The sequence below is a fragment of the Phocoena sinus genome, chromosome 9 (genome assembly GCF_008692025.1).
Source record: "Phocoena sinus isolate mPhoSin1 chromosome 9, mPhoSin1.pri, whole genome shotgun sequence".
Classification (NCBI taxonomy): domain Eukaryota; kingdom Metazoa; phylum Chordata; class Mammalia; order Artiodactyla; family Phocoenidae; genus Phocoena; species Phocoena sinus.
The window spans coordinates 16,259,298-16,279,159 of record NC_045771.1 but is presented as its reverse complement, the minus strand read 5'-3'; the positions used below and the strand labels follow the sequence as shown (position 1 = coordinate 16,279,159).

Genomic DNA, 19,862 nt, shown 5'->3' with positions numbered 1-19,862 from the left:
AAATTCAACACCCATTTATGATAAAAACCCTCCAGAAAGTAGGTATAGAGGGAACTTTCCTAAACATAATAAAAGCCATATATGACAAGCCCACAGCAAACATCATCCTCAATGGTGAAAAACTGAAAGCATTTCCACTAAGATCAGGAACAAGACAAGGTTGCCCACTCTCACCACTCTTATTCAACATAGTTTTGGAAGTTTTAGCCACAGCAATCAGAGAAGAAAAGGAAATAAAAGGAATCCAAATCGGAAAAGAAGAAGTAAAGCTGTCACTGTTTGCAGATGACATGATACTATACATAGAGAATCCTAAAGATGCTACCAGAAAACTACTAGAGCTAATCAATGAATTTGGTAAAGTAGCAGGATACAAAATTAATGCACAGAAATCTCTGGCATTCCTATATACTAATGATGAAAAATCTGAAAGTGAAATCAAGAAAACACTCCCATTTACCATTGCAACAAAAAGAATAAAATATCTAGGAATAAACCTACCTAAGGATACGAAAGACCTGTATGCAGAAAATTATAAGACACTGATGAAAGAAATTAAAGATGATACAAATAGATGGAGAGATATACCATGTTCTTGGATGGGAAGAATCAACATTGTGAAAATGACTCTACTACCCAAAGCAATCTACAGATTCAATGCAATCCCTATCAAACTACCACTGGCATTTTTCACAGAACTAGAACAAAAAATTTCGCAATTTGTATGGAAACACAAAAGACCCCGAATAGCCAAAGCAATCTTTAGAACGAAAAAAGGAGCTGGAGGAATCAGGCTCCCTGACTTCAGACTATATTACAAAGCAACAGTAATCAAGACAGTATGGTACTGGCACAAAAACAGAAAGATAGATCAGTGGAACAGGATAGAAAGCCCAGAGATAAACCCACGCACATATGGACACCTTATCTTTGATAAAGGAGGCAGGAATGTACAGTGGAGAAAGGACAGCCTCTTCAATAAATGGTGCTGGGAAAACTGGACAGGTACATGTAAAAGTATGAGATTAGATCACTCCCTAACACCATACACAAAAATAAGCTCAAAATGGATTAAAGACCTAAATGTAAGGCCAGAAACTATCAAACTCTTAGAAGAAAACATAGGAAGAACACTCTATGACATAAATCACAGCAAGATCCTTTCTGACCCACCTCCTAGAGTAATGGAAATAAAAACAAAAATAAACAAATGGGACCTAATGAAACTTCAAAGCTTTTGCACAGCAAAGGAAACCATAACCAAGACCAAAAGACAACCCTCAGAATGGGAGAAAACATTTGCAAATGAAGCAACTGACAAAGGATTAATCTCCAAAATTTACAAGCAGCTCATGCAGCTCAATAACAAAAAAACAAACAACCCCATCCAAAAATGGGCAGAAGACCTAAATAGACATTTCTCCAAAGAAGATATACAGACTGCCAACAAACACATGAAAGAATGCTCAACATCATTAATCATTAGAGAAATGCAAATCAAAACTACAATGAGATATCATCTCACACCAGTCAGAATGGCCATCATCAAAAAATCAAGAAACAATAAATGCTGGAGAGGGTGTGGAGAAAAGGGGACACTCTTGCACTGCTGGTGGGAATGTGAATTGGTTCAGCCACTGTGGAGAACAGTATGGAGGTTCCTTAAAAAACTACAAATAGAATTACCATATGACCCAGCAATCCCACTACTTGGAATATACCCTGAGAAAACCAAAATTCAAAGAGAGTCATGTACCAAAATGTTCATTGCAGCTCTATTTACAATAGCCAGGACATGGAAACAACCTAAGCGCCCATCATCGGATGAATGGATAAAGAAGATGTGGCACATATACACAATGGAATATTACTCAGCCTTAAAAAGAAATGAAATTGAGCTATTTGTAATGAGATGGATAGACCTAGAATCTGTCATACAGAGTGAAGTAAGTCAGAAAGAAAAAGACAAATACCGTATGCTAACACATATATATGGAATTTAAGGGAAAAAAATGTCATGAAGAACCTAGGGGTAAGATAGGAATAAAGACGCAGACCTACTGGAGAACGGACTTAAGGATATGGGGAGGGGGAAGGGTGAGTTTTGACAGGGCGAGAGAGAGTCATGGACATATACACACTAACAAACGTAGTAAGGTAGATAGCTGGGGGGAAGCAGCCGCAAGGCACAGGGATATTAGCTCGGTGCTTTGGGACAGCCTGGAAGGGTGGGATGGGGAGAGTGGGAGGGAGGGAGACGCAAGAGTGAAGACATATGGGAACATATGTATATGTATAGCTGATTCACTTTGTTGTAAAGCAGAAACTAACACACCATTGTAAAGCAATTATACCCCAATAAAGATGTTTAAAAAAAAAAAAAAAAAAAAAGACTTTATCCTTTTCCATTCAGTCATCTGCCATCTCCCTTTTCCTAAGCACTGGAGAATGCAGTATAGAATAGGACATGTCAGCTTTGGCTCCAAAGATAAGAATGGTCAGCATCACCAGGCTAGCGAGTAAAAGGATATTGCTAAATGTTCCTAAAATACTTCCTCCATTTGGTCCACAATAGTAAAAGGATATTGCTAAACGTTCCTAAAATACTTCCTCCGTTTGGTCCACAATAGTGGCAGAAATGTATGGATTTGGGGCTGGAGCCAGACTGCTGGAGTTTAAATTCTGGCTCCATCACTAGTTACTATAAGACTCTGAGAAAGTTAATTTGTGTATCTGTGTCTCAGGTTCCTCACTTGTGAACGGGCATATGAATAGTACCACTTCGTAGGGTTCATATCCAAATTCAATGAGTTGTATAAAATCCACTGAGAACAGAACATGGCACAATGACATGTGCAGATAAAGGTAAGCAGTCATCATTAGTGTGATAATAAGAACACTATGTAATATATGTAATATATAGTTTAAATTAGGAACATATTGACAGTTGATAAAGTATATTATACTAAAAGTTCTGTTGTATTCGTTTTCATGCCACTGCATATACTTTGAAACATGACCAAGTAGTATTCCTTTATGACATGCCCACCCTTATTTTTTGTAACCTTTCTTCTTTTGCTGCTCAGTTGGCGTGTTCCCACTTTCTGTTATTATGAATAATGGTGCAATGTGTGTTTTTACAGACAAATCATTGTATGTTAAAATTCTGCCTTAGTATAAATTATTAGAAGAGGATCTACTTGATCAAAGGACAGAATGTTTTTAAAGCTCTAGGTATATACTGGCATATTTCTTTCTTGAAAGGAAGTACCAATTTAAATTTTTATCAGTAACCTATATGAGTCTGTCACAGCAAACTCGTTCTCAAAAGGCAAATAATCAAACAGGATCTCTTCTCCATCTATTCACGGGCCCTTTTAGAAATAGGATTGCCATGTGGATGGTACAAGTAAACATCCACTCCCATATCCAATATTAGGGAGATATGGAAGAAATAAGGTTGTGAGTGAGCATTGAAAGACATCAGTTTAAAGATTTCTTGAACACCTTGAGAGGAAATGTTATTCTATGAAGCAGAAGAGTAGAAAATTCTGGGATAAGCTAATCTCATTTTCTGAGCAAAATGTCTTGGTTTGATTTCTTTCTTTCACATGACCTATGGGGTAGACAGAAAACATAAAAGGAAAATTAAGAGATGAAAAGATTTGAGAGGCGCTTGAATTTTAACTGAGTCAACCTCTCTTTGCCACTGATTGAAATAAAATGGCTTTGGGTCATTAAATCGATGGAAGGAACTATTGATTAGACTAGGAAAAAGAGATCTGTACCTTCTAAGAGGTAGAATTCCTATATGAGGAAGCTATGAACACGCAGAAACGGACACTGAAGATTCAGAGGTCAAGATTAGCAGCAGACAGGGACAGCGGGAGGCGAGCCGTGGAAAGCCCTAGAGCTGACCTGTGGAGACTCATCCAATAAATCATGAAAACTGAGTGAAGGAAAGGGATCAGATTACTGACAAACAGTAACATCGCAATGTAAGTAAGTCCAAAATCTGGATACCACCAACACCCTTTTAATGCTTCATGAACCTATTTAAGGGAACTCACCTGTATTTAAGAATTAGCTCTGCCTAGTCACCTGGAAATATCTAATTCCTTGCACCATGCCAGCTGTGTCTCAGAACTGATAACAAGGCTTCCTGAATTGTAAATGTACAGCTCAGTGATCCACCAGGGATCCAGGTACTAGTTGGCTTGGCTTCCCGGCCTGGCACCATTCATTAAACTTCCCAATATTAAGTGGCACGACACAGGAAGAAATTTCTATATATTTAAAAATCAAAAGCATAATCTGTTAGATTTTTGTTCTTAAGATATTATTCTCAGATATGGTTTGGTCCAACATCTGTGTCATGATTTGTTGTTTCCTCTTCGATTTCTTATTTTGCAATGTCACTCGCTTCATCTCCTCTTTTAGGGACTCGATGCATTTCCTTCTAGGATTATGTATGGAATACATACCCACCTCTATACATACATATCCACCTGCATGCGGCTGCTACTCAGTGCTGCCCACGTGCTGACAGCTGTTCCTTCCCTCACTGCCCACCTTCCTGTTTGCTCATCAATTCTACTTCATAACAATACCTACAACTCCCTCCCAATTATCTGCCCTTCTACACGTTTGCTTTCTGACATCAAGTAGATGTGCATAAAAAATAGTACACATCTGTGTCTAGACACAAACAAAATATGTCTGGACCCTCTGAGGAACCTCTGTTCTGCCCCCATTTACTTGGAGAGGTGACTCGGCACTTAACTGCACAGCCTCCAAATAGCAAGTTCAGCCATGAGAGCAGCAGTGAGTTAATGTGGACCTAACGGAAGATTTCATGGAGGTGAGGAAATTATTTCGTCAACCACCCAAAGCAAGCTCAGTAAAAGTCCCTAAGCGTGTCAGTTATTTTCCAAAGCGACTCTCGCTGGATCAGTAGAGGAAGCCCTTCTCCCTTCACCCAGAGACTCCTCTTTTCAGCCTCTTTCCCTCTTGTCTCTCCGTTTCCTTTTCTTTGAAGGAAAACGTTGAGATAACTATTGGCTTCTCCAACCCATCTAGGAAGGAATCATTGCTAGGATGTGCTTCCTTTATACAGTAGACATGAGTGTGATGGGGTTACTCCCTGATCTGACCTATGTGCATGTGTGTACCAGGTAGAGAGTCACCAAGTCAAACCCCTCTTTTTAGCTCAGCACATTCACATTGTCCTTATGTATCAGCTACACCTATTCATGTGTTTGAAAATGTAAAAACAACTGAAAATTTTTGTGGATTTTTCCTCTGAATTCACAAGAGAGAAGATCAGTGAAGAAAGGAATCAGAGTTGCTTCATCTGTACCTCCTTTAATCCAGGGCTTTCTCATTTGTAGATAGTTACAGAAGGAAAACAAAAAGCTCTGTGCGTGTGTGTGTATGTACGCGCACACGCATGTGTGTGTGTGTTTGCATTCACTTTCAGCTGCTAAATTTTGTCTTTTTCAGCTTTGGCCAAAAATAAAGGTTTTTAAGTGCTAAATAACATTGAAGAGAGGCAAATATAGCTAAAGCAAGTGAAACTCTTCAAACAATGTGTGATTTTACATAGGTAGCTTTGAGAATGTAGGTTATGATTATGCCCGTATATTTGCGGGTACAATAGCATGCAAATCTGATACCTGTATTAGAGACTCGGGTTATGTATGTGCTGTCATGCTTGGTGATACTGCTGGCCCTAACTCTGTCCCACGCCTCCCAGCTACTTTGCAGAACTCTAGAAGCTAGAATAGAGTGATATAATTAAATCCACGTGTCTCTCTCTCTCCCTCTCCCTCTCTCTCTCTCTCTCTCTCTCTCTCTCTCTCTCTCTCTTACACACACACACACACACACACACACACACACACACACTCACACACACACACACAGAGCCTTAGATGGGGGAATGAATATGTAGGTTTCTTCTGTTCAGCAAAGCATCTGCCCCTTCTTCAGTCCTAGGCCACTCTCAACACCTTACACTTGTTGACAGTGACTTCCCCACACACAGATTAACTGCCTTCTTCTACATCAAAAGCAGAAAAGAAGACCACTTATTTCTAATATGATATTTAAATGTTTAAAAGCTTGCTTCTGCAATAATGAAGGCATAGGTAGAAAATTTACCTTATTATACAAATATTAAAATTTATATTGTAGCCCAAGTCAGAAATGAAATGTATAATTATAAACAATAAGTAATTCCCACTTAGCACATCGTTATTTTTCTATTACCATATCTGATGTTTAATATTATATGACTGGTGTTACTGGAAACTCAAATTACGATTTATGAAAAAGGGGAAAAGCTTGAACTCTAGAATATTTAAAAGCTCGGTAAGTACAGCTCAATAAATCATTTTTTATTCACTCGCCAATGAAATTTTTTGGTATGTGTATATATATATATAAAAGAATCAATTGTTTTATATATATAATATATATATTATATATATAATATATTTATATATATAATATTTATATATTTATATATATTATATATATATGAATCAGTCATTATGGGCTGAATTATGTCCCCCTCAAAAATTCATGTTAAATTCCTAACCCCGATACCTCAGAGTGTGAACATATTTGGAGACAAGGGTCTTTACAGAGGTAATTCAGTTAAAATGAGGTCATTGGAGTGGGCCCTAAGGAAATTTGGACACAGATATGCACAGAGGGAAAACGATGGAAGGCACAGGGAGAGGACAGCCATCTATGAACCAAGAAAAGAGGCCTGGAATAGACCCTTCCCTCATGGCGTTCAGATGGAACCAACCCTCCTGAAACCTTGATCTCAGACTTCTAGCCTCCAGAATTGTGAAAAAATTAATTTCTGTTGTTTACGGTACTTTGTTACAGCAGTGCTAGCAAGCTAATACAGCAGTGAACTAGACTTCACACTAGTTTTCATTTTTGTATATCCTTCGGATCACCCTCATTAGCTGTAGAGATGCAAAATATACGTGTTTATTCTTATGTTTTAAAAACACCTGTTCCCCACATTTTAAATAACATCATTTGAATATGTGACTTTGGCACTGCACACTCTAGGACTTTAAGCTCATTAATGGTTTCACGATGCTCTCTGCATTAATCCACTCACCCGTCTCCACCCTTGGACTCCAGATTTCCAGCAGGTGAGCTACGTTTCCCATTACTTGATTCCTTCCACCCCCATCCACCCAACGCCCTGTCTACAGCAGCAGCAAAGGTTAGATCTGAGGAGATTCCTGTCGACGTCTCTACATTTTTTTAGACAGCAGCCTTCACAGCAACTTAATTTATTACTCTTGTGCATCTGGGCAAAGACCTGAAAATAAAGTTGTCCTGTTTTCTGTAGAATGAAAATAATTCCTGCAATTATTTTTGCCTTGCAAAAGCAAGTGCTGTGAATGCGTGAACCTGCGGCAGAGAGCTCTGGGCCTTGCCCACTGCGTGACCCAGAAGGAGGACACCAGAAAAATGTTTACCTGCTTCCTGCCCTCTGGATTTCTGATGAGCTCTCTACAGATACTGTTCTTTCCTCCTGAAAAAGTCTTCTTTTCTCTTCCCTGTCTGTGCGCTGAGCAACAGCCAGCCCGCTTTGATTTCCCTGTAGGTTCCTGAAGGCTTTGCATCAGGACCGAGCTGGCTGGAGTCGCGGATAGCGTGCAGAGTATCTCTGCCAGCAGCACTTGTCACCAGGACGCCGGTGCCGTGGATCCTGGGAAAGCACCAGCATCTCTACGAATCTCACAGTGGAGAGAAGGTAGCCCTGAATCCAGCCCTGGGTCGAGCCTTGGAGGCCACGGAGTGTAACAGGGTGCATTGCACTGCTGTGTCTTACTCTGGAGGAACTCAACCCCTTTAGAGGACCCCAGCTCGAGAATTGCAGCACTAAAAGCTATCATTTGCTCCCATCCAATCATTACACAAAGACAAGCTTGAGTCAAAAATTATCTGACATGACTCAATCGTAAATGACACCAAACGCGCTTATACCGATGTTTTAGAATTATCGTTAAAACAGAAACCAGGGCTTCCCTGGTGGCGCAGTGGTTGAGAGTCCGCCTGCCGATGCAGGGGACGTGGGTTCGTGCCCCGGTCCGGAAAGATCCCACATGCCGCGGAGCGGTTGGGCCCGTTGGCCATGGCCGCGGAGCCTGTGCTCCACGACGGGAGAGGCCACAACAGTGAGAGGCCAGAATACCGTAAAAAAAAAAAAAAAAAAAAAAAAAACAGAAACCAAAACTATTCATTTATTTTACAATACCCAAAGAGATCCCATAGGAAGCACTCAGTTTAGGAAGAACTGGTATAATAGAAAAGAACTCTGGACACAGTCCTGACTTCAAGTTCAAGCCTGACCCCTCACTGGCTAGTGACCTTGTGCAGGTTGCAACCTTAGTGTCCTCCTTTGTAAAATGCGAACCAAACTCCTTGGGGCTTTGGTGGGGACCGAGTGAGACAATGCATGCTAAGGGCTTAGTATGGTGCCTGTCACGTTGTAAATACTCAATAAATAGCAACTACTTTTGTGATGCTCAAGAAATGCTGATGATAATATCTAAAACCTAAAACACAAAGCAAAAGTTAGAAAGGAGGAATGCAGAAGCTTCAGGGGGAAATAAAAAGAAGGTCTCTCAACCCAGTATCTAATTAGTGCAAACATTGTTCTATTATGCAGCCTTCCTTGATGCTAATTATTACGTAGCTGTTTTGTGTGTGCACAGCTAATGAGCCTCTGAGCACGGAATTTACCAAGGGAGATGGAAGCAGACACACAGCATGAAGTAAACTCTACGAGCATTTATAGTTCCTGGTCCTCACGTCTGTCCCAGCCATTAGAAACAAAAATTTTTTAATAAGGATGGGAGTAAAACACCCAGGTGACTCTTCTTCCAGGTGAGTGTCCTGTGCTTTAACTGTGATTTCTCTATACATTTTTTGGCAGCCAATGAATGAATGATGTGCTCTAGCGAGCCAGACCAGGACAGTTTAGTTGGACACATCATTCATTCATCAATTCGGTACTATATGTTGAGCTCCTCTCAGGGACTAGGGACATGAGATGTGGTAACTTGCAAAGGGGAATGGGTTGTGGCTCCTGACCTCAAGAGGTTCAGGGTAGGGCAAGGCAGACATGCACTCACGGCAGAGGCAGGGATGAAAGTCTTATCAGAGGAGCCAGCCCTCAGAGAAAAGGCAGCGCCTCAAGGCTCGGGAAGGGAAGTCTGTCAAGTTCTCATATTGATCTCTTTTCTAATCCTTGAACAAAACAAGCTCTTTTTGGCCTCAGGACTTTGAACTTCCCCTTGTTTCATTTAGAACATTAGTATGGCTAGCTGCTCTATGTCTTCAAGTCCAAGTTCAAAAGTTACCCCTCAAAGGAGCTTTCCCCAGTTTCTCTATCTAACTTAGCCCCCAGCCCCCTTCCCTTTTGGTCACTCGGACAGTTGGCTCTTTAGATTTTAAGACCACTTACTCTAATATGTAGTTCTAATTTTAATTACTAGTTATTTATTTTGGTCACTGTTATCTACCCACCACCACCACTAGAACATAGCAGTAAGAGGGAAGGACACTTGTTTAATATCAGTAGCACCTAACATACAACCTTTACCACTATAGGCTCTTAATAGATTTTATAAATAAATGAATAAATTGGAAACAATGCCAAGGGACAGCATGCTGCTCTCCTTCATAGCCTTTGTGCTCTGAGCAGTCCACTGGGATGTATCCTCCTGTTTTTCCTGTTGCACTATAGGTCTGTACAGGTCACTGATTTATCCCTGGTGCTAACTCTAGCCTATAGAACCCACTCCATAAATACTTGCTCAGTGAACGAGCTGGGTTTTACAGAATGAAATGTATGAAGTATAGAAGAAGGAGAACAAGTTCCAGGTTTCTACAACCATAGGTGCAGAGAAATGGACATATAAGAGTTCATGGCCCGTTCGGCCATCTCTGGGAGTTTGATGTGGCTAAGGCAGAGTATACAGGCAATGCCAGGAACAAGGATCTGGCAGGAGCCAAACTGGATGATCACGTCCTGCTAACGAGCCAGGATCTGATTCTGTTGCTGGTGGAAGTGAGGATAAAAGAGGGATTTTAGGAAGAATAAGTGGGTCTGAAATTCATTACCTTTCTTAGATAAGAAACTGAGATGCCCATGTTGCATAGATACAGGGGTAGGAGCTGTACTTAATGCAGGAGATCTAGAGTCAGGCTGCCTTGTATTTAAGTCCTGGCTCCTCTGCCTATTAGCTGTATCACCTTACGCTAGGCATCTCACTTCTCTAAGCCATAGTTTCCTTATACATAAAATTGGGGATGATCATAGTAACTATTTCACAGAGTTTTTGTGAATATTCAATGACACAATGTGTGAGCAATGTACCCAGCTATAATCAAAACCTACTAGGCTCTCATGAAATATGAACTGTAATTACTATCATTGTAATCACCATAATTCTCTTGCCTGAAAAGGTGCTGAGGGAAACCCCCACCTCAAGAAATCCATTTGGAAGGAAGGAAACAGTCTGAAAAACACTGCACATTTATCAGGCATTTTTACATAAATTACTTCACCTTTACAATAGTGCTATGAGATATTCATTGAAGACTTTAGTTTACAGAAGACAAAACAGATATTCTAATAAGAAAGTTGCAGAATTAGATTTTCTCACTTCAAGAACAGTATCATGGATGGGAAATAAAATAGACATTCAAAGATTTCCACAAGCAGAATAAAAAAGAAATGAAAACCTTGAGGCCAAACTGAATAAGAGCGTTTCCCTCTGATCAAAAAGAACAAAATCCCCATAAGATGCCCCAGGCTGCCTCTTTCTGGTCAAATACAAGGGCAGCAGCCATGAACCGCATCAGGGGTCTTAGAGGTGAGGGAGCACGTTCCAGGCTGGCCTACAGTGGGATTCTGTGCGTTCACCTCTCTCAGCACAGTTAAAAGTCTGTCAGCCTAGCAAAGCTCATCCACAGAGGGCTGCATGCTCAATCCCAAGGGATGTCAGAGCCCAGAAAATAGAAAGAAATGTTGGGGAGCATCTTTTATCTTTAAAAGAACTAACAAAAGAATCTACTTAGCGGGAGAGAATTGAGAATGCTGGGAATATCACTTTACTGACCCCCTTTCCCATTTAATGATCAGTTGCTAAATGCTGTGTCCTGCACACAGCTGAATCTCACACTTAAATGGTTGCTGTCCTTTTGATCTTTAAAGATGAATTGCCAAACCTGAGAGGGCTAGGAAATCATCCAAAAAGAGAGAGCAGCAACATGGCAAAACTTTTAGAAAGGCCTGGGAAGAACTAAAAGGAATTAGGGTTATCGAGAGCAGGGAAGTTTAACAAGGACTTGGTACCAGCAGAGCATGAATTGGTGGACAGGACAGCAAGAGGGATTAACACTCTTGCCTGGACCACTTGTGCACAGACGTCCATCCATGTGCTTCTCCCTCTGCCCACCCCAGAAACCATTTGTGAATACCCTTCTGTCAGGCAAACTCGGAAGCAGATATATGCCAAACTGGCCTGTCAGTATCAAAAGGAGTTTCACAATACTTCACAATATTTATGTATCTTGTTTATAAAGCAACTAATAATTTCCAGGTCAATCATAACTCAAGATTCTAGAACGATCCAAGATGGTCATTAGGCTATATCATTTGTGGCACCTATAGGAAAATCTCAGTTCACCTAGGTGCCTTCCACACAAGCCCCCACCTTGGCCTCATCTTTGACTCTGCACTCTGGTGATAGCTACCAGCAGCCTGCTCCCCTGGGCTGTACCTGCTCCTGCAGACAGCACTGCCTGGAGGACCACAGCTTCCCCACAGAAGGGCCCATCCTGAGTCCCATTCAGCTCGGCCATCTTCTAATTCTACAGTGAGTCCATCCTCCAGGGGGACCACTGAGAAACACTTGTGTCTTGGAGAACAGTGATTTGCCCTCCGAAGGGTTCTCTGCTCTGATCTTTGATATAGCACTGTCAGCCCAGACTGGCCACAGCTCAATTATTCCTGTGCGTTATTTTCAGACTGAAATGACTCAACAAAGAATGACTGGTGGTTCCAAGAAGGAAAGACCTCACTCTCTCTACAGTTGAGTACTCAACTGATCCAATATGATTACTCTGGGCAGCTTTCTCTCCAAGAAATGTCATCAATGCCTCTTCTAGACCGACAGGAGAGAAGGGTAGGTCTGATGATATACGCCAACACATACTCCCTGAAGGATCACTTACTGAAGAGCAATTCATATCCCTTTCAGCTTCTCTTCTCATATTTACAGGCAGAGTTTGGAAAGTTATAGACATTTCCCAGACGCTCTTACAACAGAATTTTATGGGACCTACTTTCTACCATGCAGGCACTCTTAAATGAGTCTTAGAGGGAGAAGTGAACAAGTAGAAAATAAGGCCGAATTTGGGGATATTGGACATTTTGGCAAGAAAGGAGGTGGATGTGTCTGGTTTTAGGGGTACAGGGAAGGTGAAGTTTCCAGTGTCCAATTCTTAGTATTATATGTGCTGAGCAGTGGGTAATTTCAACAAGAGGGTCTCTGCTCTATCAGTCCCGTATGGTGTGATTTCTCTTGAATCTCTTGCCTTCTCTGCAATGTTGATGGATCCAAGTCAAATCCTCTGGCCCTTGCAGAGATTGTGTGAGCTATATAATACTCTTCAATCAACCCCTTCCTGCTTCATTAGCTAGAAAAGATCTTGCTGCGGCTAAAAACTCTGACAGATACGGGATTTTCTCAATGACAAATTTTAATTAATGCTCTCAATCTCTTTTCCTAAGAAATTAAAATCTCAAGAGCCCACACAATTGCTCACCAATGTCTCCCTGCCGGATTCTGGCAGCAATTAAGCAAATTCCAGTTGTAACCTTTCAGTCAATCAATGACCTTCCCCAGAGCAATCTGTCCCGTCCCCAGGAAAGCTACATTCCAATTTTGCATCTTTCAACTCTTATGTCTACATTAGAACATCAATAGTCTCCCTTCTTCTGTGTATGTAATATAGAAGTGAATGACTAAAACCTCTCTTCAGATTAAGTGGGATTCCAACACAAGAGAACCTTTAGATAAGGATTTCCAACCTGATATCTGGTATCACTGAAAGTGTGGACCAAGGCTAGAGAACAGAGTTTGTACAATATTGACACAGCCATAGGAAGGACCGCTTCTCCACCTCAAAAGGTAATGCTGTTAGAATGGAGTGTAATGAATTTTAAGACAATTTTTAACCAAAGCAAGTGGGATATTTAGTAATTTAGTAATTTCCCAAAGTTTAGATGGCAATTCTAGATATTAAGCGCCTCCTCTCCCCAAGCACGTCTTTTTTTCTCCCCCAGTACTTTATTTTATTTTATTTTATTTTATTTTAATTGGAGTATAATTGTTTTACAATGTTGTGTTAGTTTCTGCTATACAATGAAATGAATCAGCTATATGTATACATATCTCCCCTCTCTCTTGGACCTCCCTCCCATTCCCCCCCCCCACCATCCCGTCCATATAGGTCATCACAGAGAACTGAGCTGAGCTCCCTGTGCTATACTGCAGGTTCCCACTAGCTATTTTACACATGGTAGTGTATTTATGTCAAAACTAATCTCCCAATTCATCCCACCCTCCCCCTCTCCCACTGTGTCCATGCGTCCGTTCTCTCCTCTCCCCAAGCAAGTCTTTTAATCTTTTAGCCTTTTTAATAATCAAGTCACAACGATTATCCCACAAGGGGGATGTTTCCCCATCTTTCCTCGATTTCATGCTGGGTTGTCACAGCCTTCCCAACATCTTCATATTCCATTCTAAAATTTAAACAGCATGTTTTTCACACTGAAAATCATGCACTTTGCATATTGATCCACTACCATTTCCCAAAACAAGAGGCCAGTAACCGAGCAAAAGAGTTTTATAAAACAAAAAAAAACAGACAAAAAAATCCCAGAACCTGATGATGTGTTTCATGAGGAGGATAATGATGTGTGGCGAAGTGTGAGTGAATCCCATTAAGAAAACCTTCTATCTGACATGTCTCCCTAGCTCAACTCGTAGGATAAGATTATTCTTTGTGCAGAGTTCCTGGTGCCAAAACAGGATTCATAGAACCCTCCACTGTTGAGAGGGAAAAGATTAGTTTTAACAAAGGTATGTTATGCACAAAAAGAAGATTACATTTTAATGACCTACGAAATGCATAACTGGTAATGTTGTGAAACACAGACCTCAGGGTAATTCCATTTTCAATTAATTATCTACCTTAATTTTTGACATAAAAAATTACAGAATGTCTACACACTTGAAATATTTTTACCACTATTTTTCAAGCCTGAATCAGACTTTTAACCTTCATTACATATCACTAAATGGGAAATGTAAAACGGTGAACTATTCACCAGTCCAATTAAAAAGGAGCCTCACTTAATGTATTTATCAAATATTCTGAGGAGTCTTTTTTAATCACGTTCCCATTTTGTCCGATAGATTCCAAACTTTTCAACATTCCCCATATTCACCCAGCCCCACCATCATCCACCACCTACTTAATCACGATCCCATTTTTTTCCTCCCCATCCATTAAGCTGCAGTTTCTCTCACCGCAGGAGAGAACAAGGATGGCATGTGTGCTTGTGTATGTGTGTGTGTGTGTGTGTGTGTCTATGAATTTCACACTAGGGCAGTAAGTCTCAATTTTAGTTGATACTGAAATCTCCTAAAGAACATTTTAATTTTCAAAATGACCGATGCTGATTTAGTTGGTCTGGGTTATACTTGGGTACTGGGACTTTTATAAGTTCCCATAGAAAATTGTGTGTGCAGCCCAGGTTGAGAACCACTGGACTGGAACATAGAGACGTCTTCAATCCCTTTTCTTTTCCCACTCTATATTTATGCTGAAGATGTTGGTTCGCTGCCTAGGTTAAAAATCAGTTACTTTGAAAACTGTATCTGTTAGTTCTTCCACTTTGGGGACTATCTCACTGAATAGATAAGGCCACTGATTTCCATTAGATCTGTGTAGTTGTCTCCAGATGAGTGACATTTGTACAGTTGGCACACGAACTCAGTGCCCTAACCCTAGCTCCACGTCATGCCTTCCAGATATGCACTACAGTCAGCAGAGGCTTCCCTGCTCTGGAAAGAGCAGCCTGAATCCTAAACATTCACCTACAGGTCCACCCTGCTTCTAGCCATCCTGAAGCGGGAGGTAACCATTTCTATGGACCACCTCATCAGAGGCTAAAAGAGTGAGGCCTGTGAAAGGGGTCCTTCCTGACCATCAGTGGCAAGTCAGCCAATCCCTCCCCAGTTTCTGGGGATATTCTTATATTCATTTATTATGGATTTCATTTTTCTGAGTTTCTCCTTATAATTAATCTAGCCCGTATGAATTTTCAGGTCCATTTTAGAATCAAAAATGAGCAAAGGCCAAGGAGATATTTTAATGCAGAGTTCACTGAGGCCCACTGTATTCAGTTGCTAGGGCTGCCATACGCCGAACCAAAGAGTGCGTGGCTTAAATAATAGAAATTGATTTTCTCACAGTTCTGGAGCCCAGAAGTCCAAAATGGAGATGTCAGCAGGGCTGATTTCTTCTGAGGCCTTGCTCACTAGCTTGTAGATGGCTGTCTTCTCCCTGTGTCTTCACATGGTCTTCCTTGTGTGTCCGTCTGTGTCCTAATCTCCTCTTCTTATATGCCAGTCATATTGGAATAGGTCCACCCATATGACTTCATTTAACTCTGATCTCCTCTTTAAAGGCTCTCTCTCCACATACAGTCACATTCTGAGGTGCTGTGGGTTAGGACTTCAGCATTTGAATTTTGGGGGAAATAACTCAGCCCATACAACAATGAAATAAAAGAGTTTAACACCTCTTTGTCTTCCCTCAGCTGGGATTCTATTTGTATGAAACCATGGCCATGATATTTGGTTTGGTTTACTTTCTCCAGCATGAGAGCAGAGTCTGACTTTCTGGGAATGGATAGAAAGATAGCTCTACGTAATTCTGAAATTCCATGATAAATGTAGTTGGTAAGCTAATCTAACTAAACAAATATAAAGGCTCTGAAAAAAATATTAGAAATACAGAACCTATCAAGTTATGTGGTAGAAAAAGGAAAAATATAAAATAATTTAACTGATTTCATGAAAACTATATATGTTGATAATCTAGGAGAGACTTGATTTTTAATTTTCAGCCTCTTGATCTTTCTAAGTTTGTCCATACTTGTCAGGATGTAGTCCTGATTTAGGGCTTGAAATATATAGTCACCATGCAGCTGTCTTAATTGGCCTGTTTTGCTAAGTTGTTTATTTGTGCGAGGAGACTGTTCCTACCCCCCCATCTGTGCAGAGGACTTCAATTTGAATTCATCAGTTGCCTGCTGAAAAGTACTTGTACGATGCTCAATATATGAGCCTTTCTCAGTCCCTTTCTAAAGGTAATTCACCCAAGATTTCCTTCTGGAAAATTTGAGTTTGCACATCTGAAGATCCTGCCTGAGTCCGTCAATCCACTCAGATTAAAATTATGGTTCAGGGGCTTCCCTGGTGGCGCAGTGGTTGAGAATCTGCCTGCTAATGCAGGGGACACGGGTTCGAGCCCTGGTCTGGGAGGATCCCACATGCCACGGAGCAACTAGGCCCGTGAGCCACAAGTACTGAGCCAGCGCGTCTGGAGCCTGTGCTCCGCAACAAGAGAGGCCGCGATAGTGAGGCCCGCGCACCGCGATGAAGAGTGGCCCCTGCTTGCCACAACTAGAGAAAGCCCTCGCACAGAAACGAAGACCCAACACAGCAAAAACAAATTAATTAATTAATAAAGTCCTACCCCCAACATCTTCTTTAAAAAAAAAAAAAATTATGGTTCAAAGGCAGGAACCTACCTTGAGGTTTGGGCTTAGTCAGTTTGCCACAGGGCTTGGAGATGGTGACTGTCTTCTGACAGTCAGCGTTGTGGAGGGCTCGCTTCAGGCTTCCAGTTCTGGTCTTCAAGGCCGTGTTCAGGTCACATTCTCCCCAGGCCTGGAACTGGTATTTGCACTCCGCTAGAGGCAGGGTAGGACCAAACAGAAATCTGTGAGTTCCTCTTGGAGTGCCATGAAAATAGACACTTTTGTTAACTTTTTGTAGTGAGGTAATTGTAGGTTCACATGCAAGAAATAATACAGAGAGATCCCATATACCCTGCACCCCGTTTCCCTCAGTGGTGATATCCTGCATAGCTATAGTCCAATAGCGCCACTAGGAAATTGACGTGGACACAGTCCATAGATGTTATTTAGGTTTCCCCAGTTTCACCTGCACTCATTGGTGTATATGTACGTGTGCACATTTAATCCTCTGTGACTTTATCACATGTGTAGGTAAGAGTGAGTACCCCCACCGTTAGTATTCAAACAACTTCTAACACAAGGGTCCCTCGGGTTATCCTTTTACAGTCAGAACTTAGTTTCCTTCTTCCTTTCCTACCTCCTTAACCCTTGGCAATTACTAATCTGTTCTCCACCTCTGTAACTGTGTCATTTTACGAATGTTATATAAACGGAATCATACAGTATGTAATCTTTTGAGACTGGCTTGTTTTGCTCAGCAAAATTTCCTGAAGGTCCATCCAAGTTGTATTAATCAATAGTCTGTTCCTTTGTTGAGGAATCCTCCATGGTATGGATGTACCCCAGTTTGTTTAACCATTCACCAGCTGAAAGATTATCTGGGTCATTCCCAACTTTTGGTAACCGCTAAAGCTGCTATATACATTCATGTATAGGTTTTTATAAGAACATAAATTTCCATTTCTCTAGGATAAATGCCTAAGAGTGAAACCACTGCATTGTATGGTAAACACAAGTTCAGTTTTGTGAAAAACTGCCATACTCTTTGCCAGTGTGGCTCTACGATTCTGTCTTCCCATCACCAATGTATGAATGATTTAGTTTCTCTGCATCCTCGCTAGCAATTGAGGTTATTTCTAATTTTAGCCGTTCTGATAGGTGTGTAGTATATAGTGATGTCTCTTGGTTTTCATTTGTATTTTCCTAATGGAGAAAAGATGGTGAACATCTTTTCAGGTGTTTATTTGCCACCTATATATCCTCTTCAGTAAAATGTTTGTTCATGTCTTTTGCCCACTTTCTAATTGGATTGTTAGTTTTGAGAGCTCTTTATATATTCTAGGTATAAGACCTTTAAGACACACTTTTTAGGACATTTTGCATGTAGTTCTTTAGGGTACCCGTATAGAATTTAAGATCAAATGTACCTGAATTTCACCATGCCTTTATAGAATTTACCTCCATTCATAAAAAGTTATAACCCCAAAGGTTGTAGAGAATGAAAAAGATATAGTGCGTATATTCATTGTCCTTCTCCATTGATCAATAGGCCAAAGCACATTTCTGTAAACCAGTGAGAATATTTGGGGCATTGTGTCCCACTATGACTGAGAAAGACAAAGAATCTAGAATGTGAAAAAACAGGCGATTTGGGTGTTCAGTGGTGGGTTTAAAGTTGGAAGTGTGAAAGATTCCTTCTCAAATAAGGAGATGAGGTCAGCATGAAACTGGCAATAGTCAGTGAGAGAAAATCTGTGAAAAGTGGTTCATAGTAGCCCTGCTGGATCTGGTAAGTAAATCTATGAAACAGTGTGGAGAGTGGGGAGGGAAAAAAAAGAGAGAGAGGGCCTGGAAGTAATAGAAAGAGACCTGGAGGAGGAGGAGAATAAGTAAGAAAAGAGGAAGGGAAGATCAAAGGAATCTAGAAATAGAAGAAGGAAAGAGAACACTGCTAGGAGGGATCAAGGGCATATTTTCTGTCCATTTTGGTAAGACAGTGGCCTCAGTCAGGGACTATTCTGACACGCCCACCGAAAGGAAACATGCAGCGATATCTGGAGATATTTTCAGTTGGTGCAGTTGGTGAGGTGGGGAGCACCACAAGAAACTAGTGGGTAGAAGTCAGAGATGCAGTTAATTATCCTACAATGCACAGGACAGCCCTCCCTCCAGGACAAAAAACTGTCTGGCCCCAAATTCGGGTAGAATTGAAAATGAGGGACCTGGGGTTAGGCAAGATGCTTGGTTATTTTGCATCTGATAAAATAAACTTGTTAAAATAATAAATAGAGTCAACCTCAAAAAGATGCCTGATGGAAGAATGACAGAATTATCTCAGGGTGGACAACTAAATCAATAGGACAGAAAGGGTGGGATTTACCTCCAAATTGCTTTTTCCAGTTGCAGGGGATCTTACATCTCTGGGTCTTCATGGTTTGTTTACACTCAGCTCCGGTCCGGGTGCCCTCCCGGGTGCCCAGCCCACAGTCCCCACTGGTGGGCACACACACACTCCACTGCCATTCTCCACAGTCGGACTTCTTCACTTTCTTTTCTGAAAGGGCAGAAGGAAAAACAATCAACGTCCAGAAAACTCTTTAACTGCTAGATATAACCAAGTTAATTCCTGAGCTCCATAACTGCATGGTTGTGCTTTTAACCTCTATCTTCAGTGTCCAGTAAAGAGTAGGAACTCGATAGGTGTTAGCTGAATGATTGAGTCAACCAATGACCAAGAGAATGGAGAAAGAAACCTAAGGAGCTAGAACTAATATTCATTTAACTCTTACTATGTGCCAGGGACTGTGCTAAGTGATTTACTGACATCTTTTAGAAGTAAACATTTCTGAAAAAGAAAAGACGATCAAAGTCAGTTAAACCTAAAAAATGAGAAAATATTCTTTGAGAAGTAACAGTTGTCAGATTAGCCATTTCAATGCATGTCAATGTCCCTTTCTCTGTCTTATAGATGGAATAG

The 19,862-nt window shown here is 40.9% G+C and overlaps 1 protein-coding gene across 2 annotated transcripts in view; it reads right to left on the bottom strand.

Moving 5' to 3' along the window:
• PTN (pleiotrophin) overlaps window positions 1-19,862 on the bottom strand; it is a 100,754-nt gene that overhangs the window by 6,676 nt on the left and 74,216 nt on the right. For both annotated transcript variants that reach the window (XM_032643028.1, XM_032643027.1), the window contains exons 3-4: window positions 19,266-19,439; window positions 16,937-17,098 (exon numbers count right to left, since the gene is read on the bottom strand). In XM_032643028.1, the coding sequence (XP_032498919.1) occupies window positions 16,937-17,098; window positions 19,266-19,439 (336 nt within the window). The remainder of the gene's footprint in view (window positions 1-16,936; window positions 17,099-19,265; window positions 19,440-19,862) is intronic.